At 34.6% G+C, this 21,814-nt stretch overlaps 1 protein-coding gene across 1 annotated transcript in view; it reads right to left on the bottom strand.

Annotated features, from left to right (window-relative positions):
* The window catches only part of LAMA2 (laminin subunit alpha 2), a 554,924-nt gene extending 538,720 nt beyond the window's left edge, over nucleotides 1-16,204 (bottom strand). The window contains exon 1 of the mRNA XM_045544336.1: nucleotides 16,009-16,204. Coding sequence (XP_045400292.1) covers nucleotides 16,009-16,120 — 112 coding nt within the window. The 5' untranslated portion in view covers nucleotides 16,121-16,204. The remainder of the gene's footprint in view (nucleotides 1-16,008) is intronic.
* Nucleotides 16,205-21,814: the final 5,610 nt, after the last annotated feature.

Here is a 21,814-nt window from a genome sequence, read left to right as displayed (position 1 = left end):
ATAGTAATGAACACAAAACATGGATGATTTTTTAGACATTGGACTGGGTGAAAGAAGGCAGACAAAAGAAGTACATAGTTGGTGATTCATATAAAGGAAATTCTAGGACACATGAAACTAATCACATAAGAGTTTGAGGGGTGTGGGAAGAGATAGCAGAAGACCAGTGAGGGCTTTCCGGGAAAGTGGAAATGTTCTATTTCTTGACCTGGGTGGTGGTGAACAGGGGTATATATTTGTCACATGTCACCTGCCTGTATACTTATGTGTGAATGTTATACTGTATAAATTATACCTTAAACAATCTTGTTTTGAAAAAAGAGACTGTACCTTTATATTATAAATATCTTACTGTCCAAATGAACCTCTTTAACTCAGTTACAGAATCTTAACTGCAATAGTGCCCGTCCTCAGGGATCTCCAGAATAGTTGAAACAAAGTGAGTCAGTGCCTGATACATAACTGGTACTACCCCTTCCATAGAACAGAAAAATCATTAAAGTCTATGAAAACTAAATGGAGATAACAGGTTTTAACTAAATATACACACTGTATTTACCAAAGAAACCTCATTATGCACATCTACATAAATATGAGTAATCTAAGTAACTATCAAAATATATATCATGAAACAACAGTGCTCTAACTGCATGCCATTAATTAGGCCAGGGCTCCAAATAATAGCACAAAGGCTGATTTTGAAAACAGAGTTACTTATCTGGTTTACTAGTTATACTATAGAAAACTATGACCCAGAATATAATGCATAGTATGGAAAGATTGTGGAAGTTATCTGGTTTCTAGAACTTTATACCTTCATTCATATGAGCACTGGTCAACCAATTTCCAACTAAAATTACAAAATGGTTTATTATTTCATTTAACATTAATTTCTTCATCAATTTAAATTTGCATGTAAGCAAAAGAAAAGCCTACACATCTTGGAAAAGAGACATTGTTCTGTTAACTCCCACACATACACAAGAAGCCTAATCTTCAACAGCTGTCTTTTCCTTTAACTAAATTAACAATGCTTATTGTGTTCTGGCTTCCAGATGCAGAACAACATGTTTTCATGTTAATATGCCTAGTTTCTGACCTGGCAATAAGGCTAAGAAACTCAGCAGGAAATCCAACCTCCACATACTTTTATCCAGGGAGATAGAAAAGAAAATGATTCTCTGAATCAATTTATTATGGAATTAAAAATGCTTATTAAAACTGTTGTTTAGGGCATGGGTCCCAACCTATGGTGAGTTGTATAATTATTTCATTATATATTACAATGCAATAATAGTAGAAACAAAGTGCATGATAAATGTAATGTGCTTGAATCATCCCGAAACCACCACCCCCCCCCCCCCAGGCCATGGAAAAACTGTCTTCCATGAAACTGGTCCCTGGTGCCAAAAAAGTTGGGGACCGCTGGTTTAAGACATTTTTACTCCAAATCTGTTTCGTAAATTATGCACAGGATACCCTCAAACCAAGCTGAAGAACTAAGACTGTGGGTACTGTAATGATGAATCAGAAAGCTGTCTTTTGAGGTGATTATCAACTCTGGGACCCTTTTTGTCCAGACAGAAAAGAAGAAGAGGCAATGCACAAGCCTAGTGGGTGATCTTGACCTGGATGAATTTAAAATGTCCCTCTCATTAAAGTGGACTGAGTAAATGTGTCCTACGAATTGGTCCCTCAGTCTCAGCTCCTTGAGAATACAGTTGTTCTGGAACTGACAGCTTTAAGACTTTTATAAGGCAATTGTTCCTTTGGGTTTGGAACCATAAGGGGTCCATTGAACTGAAAAAACAATGACTTGATCCTGGATGCCTACTTCTGAGAACTTCTAGGGATGGCTGAGAAGATCCCAGCACCAGGCCTCTGAGAATCAAAGCCCACCTTCTTTGTCTCCTTCTTAGCCCAGATTCCTCCTTCCTGGCCTCCACAGCAGAAGTTCCCCAAACCTCAGATACATGGAATCCAGGAAAAGAGCCTATTCTTATTGAGCTCTATATTTTGATTTCACTCTTTAAAAGAGAAAGATGTTCTAAGCATTATTATGTAAAATACTTAATTTCCTATAGGGCTTTTATAACAAAGTATAGAATAAAAGAAAGTTGTAAGCAAAGGCTACAATTACAGCTTAAAATCCACAAAGGTTTTTAGAAAGACTTACTATTAGAGAAAATTCACTTAAACACATTTATAATTCATAAGTTTTACCTCATTTTTATCCAATAGTAGAAAATATACTAAGAAATATTTTCAAATGATTTCAGAAGGAAAACAGTCACTGTGAAATCAAGCAATGGAGTTTAAACAGAACTCTTCTATACAACTATGTAAATCAATGGTAGTTTCTTTAAAACAGAAACGAAAGAGCACATAATGCATTTTAATGCAAAATATACAAAGACATTAAGATCTGTAATTCTACTACATGTCAACAATTCTGGTACCCACTTATTGTGGAGTCAGACATAATGAAATTCCATTTATTCTGAAGTAGAATGGAAGTTTAAAATTACGTCAATGGAATCTAATGCACAAAACGCAATTCCAGTAACAGTGAATGTCTTCTTAGAAAGAAATCTTGGTGAAAGAATGACTTCACTATGAGTCTCCCATATCCCTCAAATAAACATACTAGTTTTTAATATCAATATTTTACTAAATAAATTATAATAAATTCAACATTTACTGAAACCATAAAAATCTATCATGAAAGAACAATATGTATGTTAATATAAAATAATACAATATACATATTTTAAGTTGCATCTGGTCATATTTATGAACAGAAGAATATAAAAATGAATTAGGCCAGGCGCAGTGGCTCAGGTCTTTAATCCTAGCACTTTGGGGGACTCAGACAGGAGGATCACCTGAGCCCAGAAGTTTGAGGATGCAGTGAGCTATGATGATATCACTGCAGTCTAGCCAGGGTGACAGAGCTACACCTTGTCTCAAAAATAAAAATAAAAAATAAACACTTTAGTAAAATGAAGGAAGGAATAAGAATTATATTAAGCACACTGATAAAATGAATGGATGTTTCCCTCTAGAAAACATGAGAAACCATCATTTTTTGACTGAATATATAAAAAAAAACATGTCATAGATTTTCTATAGATTCAATTTTCAGAAACTAACCCTCTCATCTCTAAACATTTTTACAATGCTGCAATTTTCATATTAGCTTTCTCCTTTTAAAAAATGCTACTTTCCACATTGAACTGAAGAATTATATGTAGAACTTATAGAAGAATTTACATAGAAAAGGACGTCTGGAATTTATGTAGAACTGAAATGGACCTCTGGGATTCTATTTCTACCCTTTCTTATTTTTATCAGACTAAGCCATTCATTTTAAGCAGTGATCCCTCTTTACCACAATGGTAGAGGTATACTGCCTTCTACACCACAGTTCTCAAAGGTTTGTAAATGGCGGTGAAACAATGAAACCTCCTAGATACCAGACACTACACAAATGTAAAGCATATGGTACCAGCATGGTGGAAAAGGAAGATGTAATTAAGTCTATCAGAAAGGATTTGATTTTATATCTCCATAGAAATCATGATAACTATTTTATATAGTTACTGAAATTTAGACATTTAGTATATAGGATCTCTCTGAAATTTATATTAGCTAATCACTACACAGAAATTTTTAAAGAATTTAATATTAATTTCCAGTCTGGAGAAGATTTAGCTAATAATTCTACAGCTGACTGCAGAGTTTCTTAATTATTTGATTCATATTGTCTTTTCAATCACTTTAATCTTTCTTTATTCATGAAGAATACATACCAAGAGAATAAAAATTAAAGCAGAATGCCACTTTTCTATTCCTTTCAAACATTCCCAATTGAAGATATTGCCATGGCCTGGTGAGTTCATACAGAATTCACTTACTAGGTGCTTCAATGTGTATTAAAAAGAAGAAAACACATATAATTTTGAGACAAATTCCACCTCTCCTATACATAAACACATAAACACATAAATCAAGCAAGAAAAAATAAGAAAAAATTCAAATATATATTAATAGTATGCTGAAGAATTTTCACTATGCATCATGATCTTTGGGGCTAAAGTAATCAAAGGTGAATTCCTCAATGAGGACCTGGAGGAAATAAGTTTTTAGCCCTATTTTAAAAGTAGAAGAGGAGGGTGTTCAAAATAGGATATGCTAAGGAAAGAGGAGAGTATTCTTTGTGGCTCAAATAGCTTAGTAAAAGGATAAAGGAGGGTATTGTCTTTTTTGCAAAAAGTTGGTGAAAACAGCTTTGTTTGGGAAAAGTAAAGAGGGAATTGTGTCCAAATGAGGAGCTTTAAAAGTGTGGAGGACCTAGGAAGGAAACTAGCAAAGAACCTCTGCCTTGCCTTTTAATACAGTTTCATTCTTAAAATATGGAGAAGAGTGCAAACACTACATTTCTTGAGCTACAAATCTCTTTTATTAATTTTAAGTATGTAACCATTTTGATTGCCAATAACTCCAGGGAAGAGACCACACCTAAGGGTACAGTACATGCATCATTTGGCATATTGTAGAGGCCTCATGTGTAGTTTAAGTGTTTTTTTTTCCCCCGGAAATAGAAAGAACTTTGGTAGTGTCTAAGAAGATATAAAGAAAAATGGAAAAAAGATGTCAATCAAGTCATGCCATATGGGTTACCTATATTCTATCCCTAGAATTTACATACTAAATAATCATTTTAATCTTATGTAATATAATTCTCATCTGACAAGGCCTCACATTTAGAAAAGTTCTAAGCCAAGAAATATGCATTCTTTGTCCAAACCTTAAATACTGCTCAACTCTTACTGGAATATCTTAAGGGGAAAAAAAATATCTCAAGAAGCAAGATAATTTAAGGTAGCTCCATTTTCTAAAATACTTTATTTATCACCTATGTGGTATTAATAACAATAACCTGTATCTATCCATACTATGTGTTAGTACTTACGGAAATTTGTATCTTATAAAAACATTCATCCAAAATATAAAAGCATCAGGGGAGAAAAGTACATGGGCCTTGTTTGTTTAAAGACAGAATCTCACTCTTTTGCCCAACCTGGAAGTAGCAGAGCAGCATGATAAATTTATTTATTTATTTATTTATTTATTTATTTATTTATTTATTTATTTATTTATTTATTTTTATTTCAGCTCATCATGGGGGTACATAAGTTCAGGTTATATACATTGTCCATGTCCCGCCTATCCCCCTGAGTCAGAGCCTCAAGCGTGTCTATTCTCCAGACAGTGCGCCTGGCACTCACCATGAGATGGGGGGTGGAGGGAGGGGATGGGTGTATGCCTACATGATAAATTTATTTAAAGGCAACATTTTTGCTCTGTCCAAAAAAAGTGTGGCTTCTTCATTCAGTTTTTTTGAGTGCCTACCATACACCAGACTAGAAGCTGGAGATAAAGCAATAGAAGCAATAAAAGGCAAAAAGTCCTATCACTATGAAACTTATGTTATTGATTTCTAATTGTTAAATGACTGAAGATCTTCGAAGAGAAACTAGTTGATTAAATGTCCTGGTTTTCTACAATAGAATTGCTCTTGAGATTTATCTGAAATATGATTGGATTGGTCTTCTAATTCACTACATAACTGAAAATCATAAACAGGACAGATTGATTATAGACATGAATCCAATTTTGACCTACTCCATGGAATTATGTTCAGAAGAAGCTGGACACAGCCACATGTTATTTCAAAATGAAAAATATTTCTATATCTCACTGGCTCTGGAGATGAAGGTCCTTTTACAACACAGTTGATATTCCAGTGGTCAGTGGAGACAGACAACAATAAACAGGTTATTCTAGACAAACATTAAATTATTCAAAGAAATTAAAACACGGAGATGAGTGCATGACAGGAGCTACTTTAAATTTGTCCTCAGGAAATGCCTCTATAGAGGTGACATTGAAGTGAGTCTGTAATATTGAGGAGACAGCCATGAGGGATCTGACGGAACAATGTCCTGGACAGAAGAACAGCAAGGACAAAGGCCCTGAAATGGAAAGAAGTCTTCACTGTTACTGAATACAACAGAAAAAGAGAACGGTTTGAAATCAGAAAAATACAAGGGCTTCAAAGGTTAGACATAAATGAAGGAAATTCCATATTCTAAGATACATGACATGCAGTGCTTCCAACAAGGATTTTTTTTTTTTTTTTTAATGAGAAGCATGAAGGATCCTTCTTGATACGAATTCAGGAGCTCAATAAGAAAGCTCAAAAAATATCTCCTCTGCTAATATTCAGGATTCCAAATATTAGTATGTTTCCTTTGTGTTAAACTTTGCTTGTAAGTTCACTTTTTATTTAATAAATCCACTAGGGAGAACATAATCTTTCCAACTTTGGGCAAATGAACTATTTCTATTTCTAGTTTGGGGAAGTGAAAGGAAAGAAAGGATGGCAAATGATATGGCAGAGATTTTGATTTTCCAAAATCTCTGGTTTTAACCCTTCCCTACTTTTCCAAGAGAAGAAACTTTTTCTGGGTTTCTGCCCCCTTGAAAAGAAATGGTATCATTGGCCTAAACTAGACCTGGGTTAAAAACTAAAGTGGTTTTGGCTCTTTTTGATTGTAAAATTTACCTTCACATGTCTGTAGCTTTTGAAGAACTGATAAAAGCTGCAGGTGATAAAGAACTCAGCAATAGTATAACCCTGTAAAACTCAACGAATGGTCTACAAATCCCTGGAGTCCCCAAGACCTCATCCATGGGTACATAAGGTTTAAATTCTTTTAATAACAAGACAATCCTTATTTGCCTTTTCATTGTGTTGACATGTGCATTGATAGTACAAAAGTAATGTGGGTAACAGTGATGGTGCATTAGTAAAAATCAAGGCAGAGGTACCAAACTATCCTAGTGGTCATTTTACTTTTTGTCACTACATACTTCCAGAAGAAAAAAAATAAATAAACAGCTGGTTTCACAGAAGAATGTTCTTGAAACTGGAACAATGATTACATTTATTAACTCTTCACCCTTTAGTACATCTTTTTAATATAAACCATACACTGAAACATGATGGTTGATTTGAGGAAAAGCATTTGTACAATTTTTTCAGTTGCAAGCTAAACTAACCACTTTTTTCACGGAATACCCTTTTTACTACAAAAAGTGTCTGACAAATTATGAATTTTAAGACTTATTTGATAGACATTTTCTTGAAAATGAATAAAGTAACTACATTCAAGAAAAATAACTTGCAAAATTTATAAATAATTGCATTTGAACTTGCAAATGAAAATAATTATTTTGGAAAACTTGTCTCTACCACTGTGAGGTTAACATCTTCTAATATTTAGAGACATTTTTTATGAGATCAATAGTACTATAACAAATGTGATTTTTAAAAATCTTTTATAATGAAATTTGTCAAATTGTGGGTGATCTGTATAACTCAGTGAATCAATATTTTCTAAATGATCAATGAATGATGTTATAACATCACACATGATTAAAATTCTTTCCACGTGCAGGACAGATCAGTGAATTTTAACAAAACAGAGTACAAAACCATTACTGATACAGTTTCAGATACCACAATGCAGCCAATCTTTAAAACTACCACATATTGAGTTTTGGTGTAGAATCAAAGAAGAATATTTATAGCTATCTTAAAAGGTATTAAACTACTTCTCTCTTTTTCAACAACATATCTACATATGTCATTATATGTTTCTTTATATATTTAAACCAAAAATAGAGTTTATCAACACAATAAATGCATGTTCAAAAATGAGAGATTCCTAGAAAAAATGTTTATTGTATCATATTTGAAGTATACATGGCCATTAAGTATTGCTAAAATTTCCATCATGTTGTCTGTTTTAAATCACTTCTCACACTGAGATTCTAACATAACCATTAGCTAATTATAGGACCTTATGTTTCTTCTTATCTCTGTCACTGACTTGTGTAACTTTGACAGAATTATTTGATCCCTCTACAATGAGATAGTTTGCCATCTATAATCTCTTAGGGCAGCAGTTCCCAACCTTTTTGGTACCAGGGACCATTTTCATGTAAGACAATTTTTCCATGGACCGGGTGGGGGGGTAGGTGGTTTCAGGATGATTCAAGCTCATTACATTTATTGTGCATTTTATTTCTATTATTATTACATTGTAATATATAATGAAATAATTATACAACTCACCATAGGTTGGGGACCCCTGTCTTAGAGTATACTCAAAGAACCTTTTAGAATAATTTGCCCCTCTTAAGCATAGAGATATGTTACATGCAAAGCAAATATAATTTTTGAGCTTTATGCTCATATAATAAAGGAAAAATAAGAAAAGGGTGAACATTTACTGATTAGTTGCCAAGTGTTTTCACATTTATTACCTAACTTAATTCTATTTTACTAATAGGAAATATAAACTCCATTGACTCAAGCCTTGGTTCTTAGTTAAGTGGTAACTTGGCTATGAATCCAATTCTTGCCTTCTAAGTCCATAGTTTTTCTACTATTCAAAGTTACCTCCAAAGCACAGGAATGTATGTGGAAACTGAAGATATAATGAGGCATATGTTAAGGGTTTTTATTGTAGGCTAAGCTAGACAGTTCAGAATAAAGATATACTACAGCACAAATTCCAATCAGAACTGAATTCATATATAGTTGTTTTAAAGTACATAAGCAAATTCCTTCACAAAAAGCCTCAGCTGAATTTGATATACCACGCAGTGCTGGAGAAAAGTGTTTCTTTGAGATAGAGTATTTCATAGCACCAAGGCAGTTGTTAGACTTACTTCATTTTTTGAGGCATTTTGAAAATTCACATTTATTGAGGCTGTACTACAAATGCTCCATGTTTTACATTAAGTGTTCTATATATGCCTCTCAACAAACCAATGAGATAAGGTAGCTAGCTGAAATGACAACTGTACTGCTTCATGTTTTCCTTCATACTTTTGGTCTTATTCATTGATTGAAAAATGTATAGTAGGCAATAAGTCAGGAAATTGTGGCAGCATGTAGGCTTTTGAAAAAAATATTTTTCATGTGGCAAACTCTGTATCTCTCTTTCCCCCTTTAGAATAGGACCTTGCATGTTATAAGCCACTTAAAAGGGATTACACTTTATTTTTTTTTTTTTTTTTTTTTTTTTTTGAGACAGAGTCTCACTTTGTTGCCCGGGCTAGAGTGAGTGCCGTGGCATCAGCCTAGCTCACAGCAACCTCAGACTCCTGGGCTTAAGCGATCCTACTGCCTCAGCCTCCCGAGTAGCTGGGACTACAGGCATGAGCCACCATGCCCGGCTAATTTTTTTGTATATATATATTTTTAGTTGGCCAGATAATTTCTTTCTATTTTTAGTAGAGACGGGGTCTCACTCTTGCTCAGGCTGGTCTCGAACTCCTGACCTCGAGCAATCCACCCGCCTCGGCCTCCCAGAGCTAGGATTACAGGCGTGAGCCACCGCGCCCGGCCGGGATTACACTTTAGAACTTTAACATATAGCTACTGGACTGAAAATTATCATTATCTCATTTATAATTTATTCTTTGGTTGTTTTTGAGATACTGATACACTTTGAATTGTGGAATAGTATTGAGAAGCCAAAAGGAAAAAAAAAAGTGTTACCAAGATGCATCTGAGCTTCACAGTGATAAGATTGTTGAAGTGGAATGCTCTGGAATGTAGAATCACTTAAATATACTCTATGATTGAGATGTCTGGGGGAAAGAGATGAATCTAAAATAATTCCATGTGTGGATTACCAGCCTAATCCCATGAATTAGAGCCTATATCTGGGGAAAAAATAACTATGATTTCATTCATTCATTTAACTTTGCTCAAAACTTCCTAACACCTCCCCACCTCACTCAGACTAAAAGGCAAAATCTTTGCTAGGTCAACAATGCTCTGTGATCCAGATCTCCATTATTTCTCTGACTCTTCTCACCATGCTCCAACCTTAGACCCTTACAGGTGTGTTCCTTGAGCTGAGAGTGTTCTTCTACCTGACAGCTGTATGAATCACTCATACCACCTTCAAGTATTTGCTCAACTGCAACCTTCTCAATAAGGTCAGCCTTTATCAACCTACTTAAAATAGCAAACAACCTCCCTCCACTCCTACAGTTCTTCACTGCCTTTACCCTGCTGGATTTGTTTGGTCAGGGAATTTACCACCTACTACATTCTATACCATATAGGTATTCTTATATTACTTCTTCATCATACATTCGTTGTATTCCTGTCTCCCCCTCTCTATATTAACTAAATATAAGCTCCACAAGAGCAGGGATTTTTGGGGGGAGATGTCTACTTTACTCACTGAACACATTCATTCATTTACCACATTCTAATACACATAGGCCCAACCCCACCAATTTCCATCACAAATTCTGATCTCTAAATTCAGTCTTACCAACTGGGAAAGCCCAGAATTAGTTTTGTTTCTGGCTATTTGGTATATGCCAAGCCTGGTATGAGTCTTGAGAGCCATGTGCCAATCTACTTTAGTCTTTCTGTAAACTCTACCTTCTTTTCTTATTCACTGCAACTGGGCTTCTGCCTAAATTCCTGCTTAGCTACCCAGATTAAAGTTGCGACTATACAGAAATCCTAAACCCCAATCTTCTGGATTAGAAGCTAAACAATTTGTATGACCACTGACGATCATTTCTTCCTGATCTTTTTTACAGTCCTCCACCTGCTAAACAAGGACCTACTGCAAAGTGGACAGATGACCTACAGTCACCACTCCTTTTTTTTTTTTTTTTTTTCAGAATATTTTGCGGTACAAGCATTTTGGTTACATAAATGTTTTTATACTGTTTGAGTCAAAATTATAAGTGTGCTCATCTCCCAAATAGTGTGCATTTGTACCTGTTAGGTGTGAATTTATCCATCTCCTCCTCCCCCCACCACCTGCTTGATTTCCAATGAATGTTATTTCCACATGTGTACATAAGTGTTGATTGGTGGGTTTTTTTGTTTCTTTGTTTTTTGTCTTCACCCTGTTTGGAAACTTTTCCAGCCATAATCCACCCATACTCTACCCACAAAGTCGAGTCCTACTAGACAGCTACACTGATCGGAATCAAACATCCCTTGGATACTATAATTTAGCCCATTAGCCACCCCACTAATCTTGCTAGGTTGAGATTAGTTTCCCTGTTCTGGACTTGGCTAGGTCCCAATTACTCCCCTTCTATTGTGGCCAGAATTGTGGTTCCATAATCCTAAAACAGGTTATGAAAGGAGATGTGAAACCTCGTATAAAGTTTAAGTGAATTTTTTTTAATGGTCCACTGCTAAATCTATTTGGACCAAAAGGAACAGAGCTTTCGTCTCAGAGGTCCAAGTTGAAATGTCTAGCACATTAATCACTGTCAATAAATAATCAATATTTACTAAATGGAAAAATAGTGACAATGTTCTGCTTTAGGTAAATGGGACTGAGAAAATATTGAGACATGAAATCTACCTAAAGAAAACTTTCTTTGAGTCAAAGCTATTGTAGTATAGTGGAAAGGTGTAAGAATTTCAAATCCTACTCAGAAATTCCTTTTCCTGTTTAACTAAGTCCCTCCCATAAAATATAGGCTCATTTTTTTCTTACAACCATATCTGGATAGGACCCTTGGAATACCTATCTGAGTTTTTAAATAATTATACCTGCAGAAGGTGAAAACTTCTTTAGTTATTATAGCACAGGTGGCAGTTATCCCATATCTCAGGAGCTAAAGTAACTGAAGTGAATTGAAGAATTGTTAAAACATGCTCAGTTTTTTCATAAACCCCAGTAACTCTTGATATAGATTCAGTTCATTACTTTGCACTAAATTCTAGGTTAGAAAAATCTTAAAAATAAGATCTATTGGAAATCTGTGCACATCAATATGTGAGATAAAATATAATATAAAATTTATTTAAATGTTATTAATTCTACCACATCTATAATAGGCAATGTTGAATATGTTCTTATTCTCGGCCATGCATTTTATCTGTTATGAATCATTTTTACTAAACCATTAGGTCAGTATGTAGTGAACAAGCCAACAAGTTATATATGTAGCAAAAGAAAATACAAAAAACTTAATTTAGGGGAGTTATGGCTACTATAAATACCCTAAAAAGCTTCTCAGGTAATTCATAAACTGTTCTCATATTTTATAACAGAGGATGTTTTAGAACCGTGCAATTGACAGTGATGTGGAAATTCCATGCTAAATTTTTAAGTATTCTTGCCAAAAATGTGTGAGAATTGTCTCAAACATGTTTTTATTTTAAATCCCAGAAGGCATCTAAAAACACGCTTATATACATTTAACATTTTCTTGACATTTTTAAGAATTCAGAAATTTAAATACAAGTATGTCCTCCAAAAACAATAGACTATATTATTAGAATCTTTGAATTAAAAGGAGACTGGAGATTTCATGAGTCTTAACTTCCTCTCACAGAGGCATCCCATCCTAAAGCATCCCTAACCAGCTATACATCTGACCACTGCCTGGACATTTCCAGAAGCAAGGTACTCATGCACAACCCAGTTATGTCTGCACAGCTCAAAATGTAGAAGGGTGAGGAGTGAGGGAGTGGGGAAAAAGGCGTAGTTTTCTCCATTTTAAAGAATTCAGACATTCCTCTTTGTTATATCCTCCTATGGATCCCTTTAGGAAAAACATTTTAGTCCCTCTTCTACATAATAACCCTTTCATTATTAATAAAATTTCAGACCATCTCTTATGACTTCCTCTCCCTAATCTTTTCTTCTTCAGATCCAAAGGCTCATCTTTTCAAACTCATAACTATTCTGCTCTCCCTTCTCTGAATTTACACCCATTTGTCAATGAAGTACCCAAATGTATGTTAACCAAGAGACTTCTCTGTTTCTATGAGCTTTATATGAAAATAAGCTAACTTTTCTGTCACCCTGTCACACTTTATCTTCATACTGAATTTGCTGTAATTTAGACTGGCCTTTCTCATCCTGTATTTTTACCTATTGCTGTACATATAAAGGACATAACACATTTCCAGAAGAGAGGACAAATGGAATTATTTAACATCTGGATATAAATAATAAAACCAACCCCATGTGGGTTTCGTTCATGGTCAAGGCTTTAGAGATCTTTAAAATTCCTGAGCCTGTTATTCACCAGCTTAGCCACTTGAATCAATTTTGGACCATCTGCAGCTCTGATAAGCTTGGACTCTATGTTTTCCATCAAGCCATTACCAAGATAGGTGAACTTAAGGAAACCTTTGTCACACTATTAGGGACTTTTTTCCAGATTGACTTTGATTCACTATGCAATATTCTTTGGAAACTATTTTTCAATCAGTTACAATTTACCTACCATTATGCTTCCATTTTCCACGTATTATTCACAAGGATATCAAAAAAGATTTTATCCACTGCCTTGCTGAAATACATAATCACTTTCATTACATCATTTTTCTATTTCTGTCAATCTTATATCTAGTTAAAGAATTTCCTTGGAATATCATACTTGCTGAATCAATACTATTCATATTATAATTCAGTATGCTAATGGAAACCACATAAGACTTTAAGAAAAAAAAATTTTTAAACAAACAAAAAGCCTGATTACATTTCTAACTCGATTACAACATCTAAAAATGATTGCTTCATGTTAATATCTTAATAAACTGGCAATGTACTATAAGGGAAAACAGAACTCCTACACGATTAGTGCTTGGCCAGAAAGGTCAGTGCTAGTATAATCGAAAACAGAAAAACTGATGATAGCCAAGAAAACACTTCTTCAGTCAAACTCATATCTAGTGATCTTCACTGAGAACTTGCTTTGAAGAAACAACATTGAACAGGAAACATGGTCTCAAAAAATAAATGGAAATAAACCTTGGAACCATAAAAAGGGAATTTCAACGTAAACAATACTAAAAGTGTTTTTAGTTGTTGAAAATTAAATTCTTCTTATCAGTTAGGTAAACTTAAGTCAAGACCATTACAAGCCTAGGTTTAAATTTGTCCAATGAGAATAATAATAGCTGAAGGTGAAAGAGATCATATGTACAAGGCATTTTAAAATTATACACCACTACACACTTTTAAGGTTTCATGCAATGTATTTTACATATACTTTTACTATTAACGGGTTTAGGCAATTTGCCCTTGAGCTAACCTCCAAATATATTACAAAGGGTCTATAACAAAGTCAATAATAGATACTGGAATGCAGATTGTACAAGTATATGATAGATTCTTTGTTATAGTTATTCTGCATAAAATTCCTCATTATATACAGCATCCAGTGATCTCTCAACATAATAGCAGTATAACCCCTTCCTGCTGCATTCACCTCAACTTGTGCCTGAACCATAGAAATCAGAGTTAACTTTATCTCAGTTAAAAGAGAAAGTAAAGGGAAGTGGAGAGCAAAGAAAATGTGTGCATGGGTGGCAAATTCTTAGGAACAATCCACTTGATCCCTACTCTGCATGCTTTGAGCTTCTGTCCCATTCCAAGGGGACAGAAAAGTTGGTATCCCCAGCCCCTCTTCTCCCCTAGCTGCCTAACAGTACTAAAGTATTTTATGTCATCAAAATACACCACATAATTGAGCAAAGATTAATAGTTAAAAGTAGGGTTTTAAAAATGAGCTGCCAGAGATTCTCTCAAAATCACTGCCATAAGTTCTATTGATTTAGCCACATTGGCCTCATTTTGCCTCCCAGAGAAGGAAAAGCAAAAATAGAAGAAAAAAGTTATATAGTATACTCAAGGTCATTTTTATTCTAGGAATTTTAATCAGGGAGTTATTATTACAGCAAGAAGCTTAGAGTATCTTTTTACTCCTTTAAAAAAAAACAGTGCAGTACTGCTAAAAATGCTAGACTATAAGAACAACTATCAGAAGTATTACACATGGCTTTATTCCAGTTAACTAGAAGAGAAATAAGTATATTTCAAAACTTTAGCAGACTCAGTCAGTCTTATCAAAACTTTCAAAAGGTATGAACCTCAAGATTTTGTACTCTTAGGATAAACATTTTGATATTTGAAACTATATCTTAACTATTTCTTAAATATTATTTACTTTGATACAGGTTTTCCAACTTACAGAAATGTTTGCTGAAATAGTATATTACAAATTGTTCTTTAAAATTCACATGTGCTCTTTTAAAATTCATGATAATAAAATAATTCTTCAAAGGCTCTCAAGAGTTTCAGAAATGATATGCATATAAACATTAAGACATTCTTACAAGAAGTTAAGTTACATTAAATACACTGTTGTCCAAAGTCCCCTGAAGTGTGTATCTGCTCACTGTGGTCTTAAAATATACATGACATAGAAGTATCCTCTGTATTTAAGCAAAAGGAGAAATTTCACTTTAATAAAATAGGATACCAATACAGGATGTGGGTACAGAAAAGGTGAGGCTTGGAAGCACCATTGCCATAAATGAAAAAATCCACATATTTAAGTACTTTACAAATCCTGTTTAAATAGTTGGAAATGAAGTACCTTAAAATAAAAACAAAAAAGAAAGAAAGAAAAAGGAAAAAGTTGCATCCACTATCCTCCATAAAGTTCCAAGATGTGCCACAGCTTGGGAAACCTTTCTCTGCAGGGATGGAATCTGATTGAAGAAACGTGTTTTGTTTTGTTTTTCAATTGGAAAAAGTTTGCCTCTTGGAAAGATTTCAGAAATCAATTTGTAGGATGTATAGCAATGGCAAGACCTCTCAGAAACGGATGAACAATGAAAAGGACTTTCATTCCTTTTGCTGGACGTAAGTAATTCCCCCTACAGCACTCCCTCGGGGAGTTGAAAGTGAACTTGCATCAAGTTTAGCCACTCTTGCCGCAAAGCGCACTGTCTAAAGGCAAAGCGAGAACGCGGTCCCGGCCCGCAACTCTAGTAAGAAGGGACCAGTGAGGAGTGAGGAGCTGCGGGCCCCGCAAAGGATGCAATCAACAGCCCAGTCCGTGCCTCGACTGTACCTCTTTGCTGATGCGCCGGCAGCTGCTGTTGCTGCTGAGACCGCTGCGCCTGGCCGCCCCCGAGGCCCCCGGTGAGCAGCAGGATGAGGAGAACCCCGGCGGCTCCCAGCATCTTAGTGGCCCGTGCGGATCCACTTCTCTGGAGCCAGAGGAGTCGCTGCCGCCCTGTCCCCTGGCCCTGGCTTGTGTGAGCTGAGTGAGCTGCAGCTGTTGGGGAAGAGGAGGAGACGGCCCCCTCTGGCTTTGGCTCAGCCGCCGCCTGAGGGTGGGGGGAGAAAGAGGACACTCCCCCACTCTTCCCCTGCACGGGCACTGGCCCCACCGAAGGCCCTTAAAGGGTCCTCCTTCCCTACGGCGTGCCTTCCCTCCGAGAGGGGATCATTCCTGAGACAGGATCCTTCCAAGACCTGTTATCTGAACTTTTAAATTAAAGAAAGTCGTTGATACGAAAGCACTTTGGGATCTGTAAAGTGCGTACACATGGAAAGCATTATTTGTGGGAAATCCAAACAGCTAGGAACTTTTACCTCTGGAGAAAGGCGTGGCGAAACTGTGTGCAACTCCGTGTGTCCAGGTGATCCACGTTGGAGCCACGACTGTCCCAAAGGCCAGGGAGACTGAGAAGTTACCAGAGCAGGGAACGTGGCCTCTGGGGACACTGCACTGCAGACCAGGGGACTTAGTGCTTGGTGGGCGGTTGGCTAGGCAACAAAGCGGGGACAAAATAAAGTAGCTCCCCTTGAGCCTCTAGGAGGATGAAAGAATTAAGGCTCAGTTTAGTAAGGAAACATTTATTTAAAGGGAATAAAGGCCTCTGCATTTGTTTCCTTTCAAACTCTCCCAGTCCTGGATTTTTTTCCCCTTTTAACTCGACGGAACTTAGGAAACTTTTTTCTGCCATCCCAGTTCAGGTGATAGATCCTAACTAGTTTTTTGTTGTTGTTTGTTTGTTACAGCCTAGGTCAGTGGTTCTCATAAGGTTTGAAACAGCTCCTTAATGGGGTTTATGAAATTGGCAGGTTGTCTTTCGCTTTATTCAGGGATGAGGGTGGGGGTATTACTGGTATCAGAGCAGGGTACTGTGACTGGGGGGGTCAAGGGTGCAAAGGCGTTAGCTGTCCCTCAATGGATAGGACAATCCTATCCATAAATTATCCTTCTCAGACCCCTGAATGACCAGTGGGCCCTCATGTAGGTCCAAAAAAAAGAAAAAACTTGCATTATATTTGAAAATTAATTTGCATATAAAATGTTTTGCATGGCTCTTATTTTCTAGGCTGCATCTATAAAAATTTAGGAAATAATGTACTTTGTGTTTTTGGACTTTACTAAGATTTACTTGCCATTTCAGAAAATCACATCACTGTTAACCCTGCTCATGGTATTTGAGTCATCAGTACATAATGACACCAGGACAATAATACCCCATTGATTAAATTGATAGTGACTCTTAGTCATAGGTGCAGACTTCTATTTTATTTTGCCTGCTAACTCAGTTAGTTTTACCCAAGCATTTATATATTGAAATACATACTGTTTTATAGTGATGTTTTTCTTTTTATTTCTTATTACTACATTGATTTTTAAAATATTATATTGAAATTATTTTATATTATCTATGAATTTCCTTACAGTAAAATAAAAGAGATATTGTTCCTAATAGGATTGATTGAGAATCACTAGCAAAAATTCATCCTTCCTTCAATATTATCCATCTTCCTTAGTTCTGTTAATATTAGTACCAGAACACTTTATAATAATTTTGCCTTAATGTGGAAATTTGCAGCATGGAGTCTGGCCCAATTTTTCACACTTAAACACTACATCATTTATTATGATAATATAGCAATAATAAAATTTATATTTTAGTGTTTATTATAACTAAAACTTTAATATTTTTAATTTTCTCTAATTTTGCTTTTTAAAAGATTTTTTGGGTACCTCTAATAGCAGAGAGGCACCCTAAACTTAGTTTTTATATCTATTTCTATGCTGGGAATGACTATTTTCACTTAACCATGTCATGGCCTCAACTCAAATTAGGCAATCTGAAATGAATAGAAAAGCAAAATCAGAATGGTGCAGTTGCTAACTCTAACTGTGGAATGGAAATATACCATTTTCCCTCTATTATCTTCCACTTTAAGCTTTCCTAGATAAATTTTTATAATCAATATTTGCACCCAGTCTTCTGAAGTCACTCCACTTTCCTGGGATCCTATTTTACATAAAAATGCCTTGAGAATAAGACTCTGATCTCCATTGTCAAGTCTACTTGTTTTAGTCAACACATGGGAAAAAATTAAAAAGTATAATATTTAACCAGAATTAAGATGCTGACTGAGTATAATCAAAGCTATAATTTTTTTCAAATACACCTAATTAAGGTATAATTTATTCCCATTTGATACATTTTTAAATGTAAACACCTATTTGACAATTATCCCAATTAATATATAGTCTATTTCTATCATCCCAAAAAGTTTCCTTTCTGCCCTTTTCAATAAATCTCCTAACCTCCACCCTCTGAAAAAAGAAACCACTGATCTGATTTCTGTCAATATAGATTAGTTTCAGCTGTTCTCAAATTTCATATAAATAGAATAATAAAATCATAACATTTTGTGTCTGGCTTCTTTTACTTAGTAAAATGTTTTGGAGGTATAGTCACATTGTTTACATGGGTAGTACATTTTTTTTCACTGCTCAATAGTATCCTATTGAATGGATATATCACAATTTGTTTATATGTTCACCTGTTGAAATACATTTTGATTGTTCCAGTTTGGGGCTATTAAGAGTAAAGCTGCTATGACTATTTGAAAGGACGTGTTTCTATTTCTCAATTCCTAGAAGTGATATTATTGGGTTTTTTGGTAAGCATATAATAACTCTATAAGAAACTGTGAAACTGTTTTTCCTATATAGATGTATCATTTTATATTCCCACTCCCAGCAATACATGAAGTTCCAGATGGTCCACCTCTTAACCAACACTTTATCAACTATTATTTCATTTTAGCACCTCTAGTGGATGGCATGTTAATATATTTGTTTTCATGTGCTTACTGGGCACTTCTATATCTTCTTTTGTGAAGTGTTTGTTCAAAGCTTTTGTTCATTTTTCCTATTTGCTTTGTTTGCCATATTATTAATAATGTATAACTCATTAAGTTTTTAGATTTAAATACATAATCTAGATAAAAGTCCTTTGTCAAATATATTTAATATAGTATATATTTTTCTCAATCTGTGGCTTGATTTTTATTTTCTTGACTACTTTTGAGAGCATTTAGTTCTGATTAAGTTCACTTTATTAAGTTTTCATTTATGTTTAATATTTTTTGTCCTTTTCAGAAATCATTGCCTATATCAAAGTTGGAAACATTATCTTCTTTACTTTTTTTTCCTTTTTTTCCTGGAGATTTTATAGTCTTAGCTTCTACATTTGGGTGTATGATTTATTTCAAGTAAATTTGACATTTGTTGTGAAGTTAATAAAGGCTTAGGTGAGGTTTTTCTTTTTTCCAGGCAGATATCCATTCATTTCAGCACCATTTATTAACAAAGATATCATTTCCTCTTCTGATTACCTTGCCTCTTTTTTCAAAAATCAATTGACCACAAGTGGGTCTATTTTTGGACTCTTTTTTCATTGACATATATATCTCCTTATGCCACTACCACAACTTTACAGTAAGTGTCAAAGTTAGGTAATATAAATCCTACAATATTGGTTTATAAAACAAAATTCTTTTAACTATTTCAGGTGCTTTGAATTTTCATATAATTTTGGGGTGAAAATTTCTTTAATTTATTGATGAAGATGAACATTTTAGTTTTTATTTTTAATAGATTTTATTTTTTAGAACTATTTTATATTCACAGAAAAATTGGGCAGAAGGTACAAAGATCTGTCCTATGCTCCCTTCCCCCAATATGCACATGCATAGCATCCCCCCTTATCAATATCCCTGTCAGAGTGGTACATTTGTTACATTTGATGAACCTACATTGACACATCATTATCACTTAGACTTCATAGTTTACATTAGGATTCAATCTTTGTGTTATATATTTTATTTGGACAAATTTATAATGACATGTATCCACCATTACAGTATCGTACAGAGTAATTTCATTGTCATAAGATTCCTCTGTACTCCCCCCTCCTCATCCCTCCTTCCCATCCTCTACCCTCAAACCCTGGCAACCACTGATCTTTTTACTGTCTCTTTAGTTCTGCATTATCTAAAGTGTCATATAGCTGGAATCATATAGAGTGAGTAGCCTTTTCAGATTGGCTTCTTTCACTTAGTAATATGCATCTAAGTTCCCTTGATGTCTTTCTGTGGCTCGCTATCTCATTTCTTTTTAGCACTGAATGACATTCCCTTGTCTTGATGTATCATTCACCTACGAAGAACATCTTGGTTGCTTCCAAGTTTGGACCATTATAAATATAGCTGCTATAAATATCTCTGTGCACGTTTTCATGTAGACATAAGTTTTTAACTCCTTTGGATAAATACCCAGAAGCACAATTGCTAAGAGTATGTTTAATTTTCTTTCTCCTTTTTTGTCCCTCCTCCCCACCCGGAGTTAACCAGGTTGGAGCTGATTGTGTAGGTTTTTATATATGGTTAGTTTTCTAAGATCCACATAATTTTTAAAATCAGCTTGTAATTTCTACCAAAAAAAAAAAAAAAACCTAGTAGGGAGTTTGGTTACAATTAGGTTGAATGTATAGATTAACTGTGGGAGAATTGATATCTTAGAAATATTGAAACTTCCATTCCACAAAATCAGACTGTCATCATTTATTTACATCTTTAATATTCTAAGCAGTGCTTTTTTAGTTTTCAATGTACATGTCTTGAACATACTTTCTAAAATTTATCTTTAAGTGTTTCATGGTTTTTGAGTGCTATTGTAAGCAGTACCTTTAAATTTCATTTTTCATACTGATAGTAATACAATTGATTTAGGTTTTATACATTGAATCCCAAAGAAAATAGTTAAAATCACTTGAACTAGCTTATATGTTCATTCCTTAGGATTTTCTGTATACAAGATCATGCTGTGTACAAATACTAACAGTATTCCTTCTATGTTTTCGATCTGTATACCTTTTATATTTTCTCTTGCCATTTTACTTTGGCTGTGATGTCTAGTAAAAAGTTGAACAGAAGGGGTGAGAATGGACATTTTTGCCTTGTTTCTGATCAGAAGAGAAAAACACTCATTCCTTTATGTCATCATAACTTATATTATCATAACCTATCATTATGATGATAACTATAGGTTTTCAATAGTTGCTCAATATAAAGATGAGGAAGTTCCCTTCTTTGCTGAGATCTTTACTGAGAGTTTCTGTGACAAAAGGAGTATTAAATTTTGGTAAATGCTTTTTCTGTAAATAAACATTATTTTTTTCTTTGGTTAATATAGTGAATTATAGTGACTGATTTTTCAATGTTAAATCAAACTCACAGTCCTGGCATAAACCCCAATTAGCCATGATGGATTATCCCTTTATATATTGCTGGTTTAAATTACTAATATTTTATTAAGTATTTTTGTGTCCTATATTCAACAATACTGTATTGTGCACTTAAAAAATTTTTAAATGCAGATCTCATGTTAAGTGTTTTCTTACCACACACATAAAAAAAGAGACACGAGGAAACTTCTGGAAGTGATGAATGTATCTATTACCTTGCTTGTGGCAATGGTTTAACAGGTATATGAATATGTCCAAACTCATCAAATTTTATATATTAAATATGTATAATGTTGTATACCA

The sequence above is a fragment of the Lemur catta genome, chromosome 2, assembly GCF_020740605.2.
Source record: "Lemur catta isolate mLemCat1 chromosome 2, mLemCat1.pri, whole genome shotgun sequence".
Lineage (NCBI taxonomy): Eukaryota > Metazoa > Chordata > Mammalia > Primates > Lemuridae > Lemur > Lemur catta.
The sequence above is the reverse complement of the archived record's forward strand: the minus strand, read 5'-3'. Positions and strand labels throughout refer to the sequence as shown.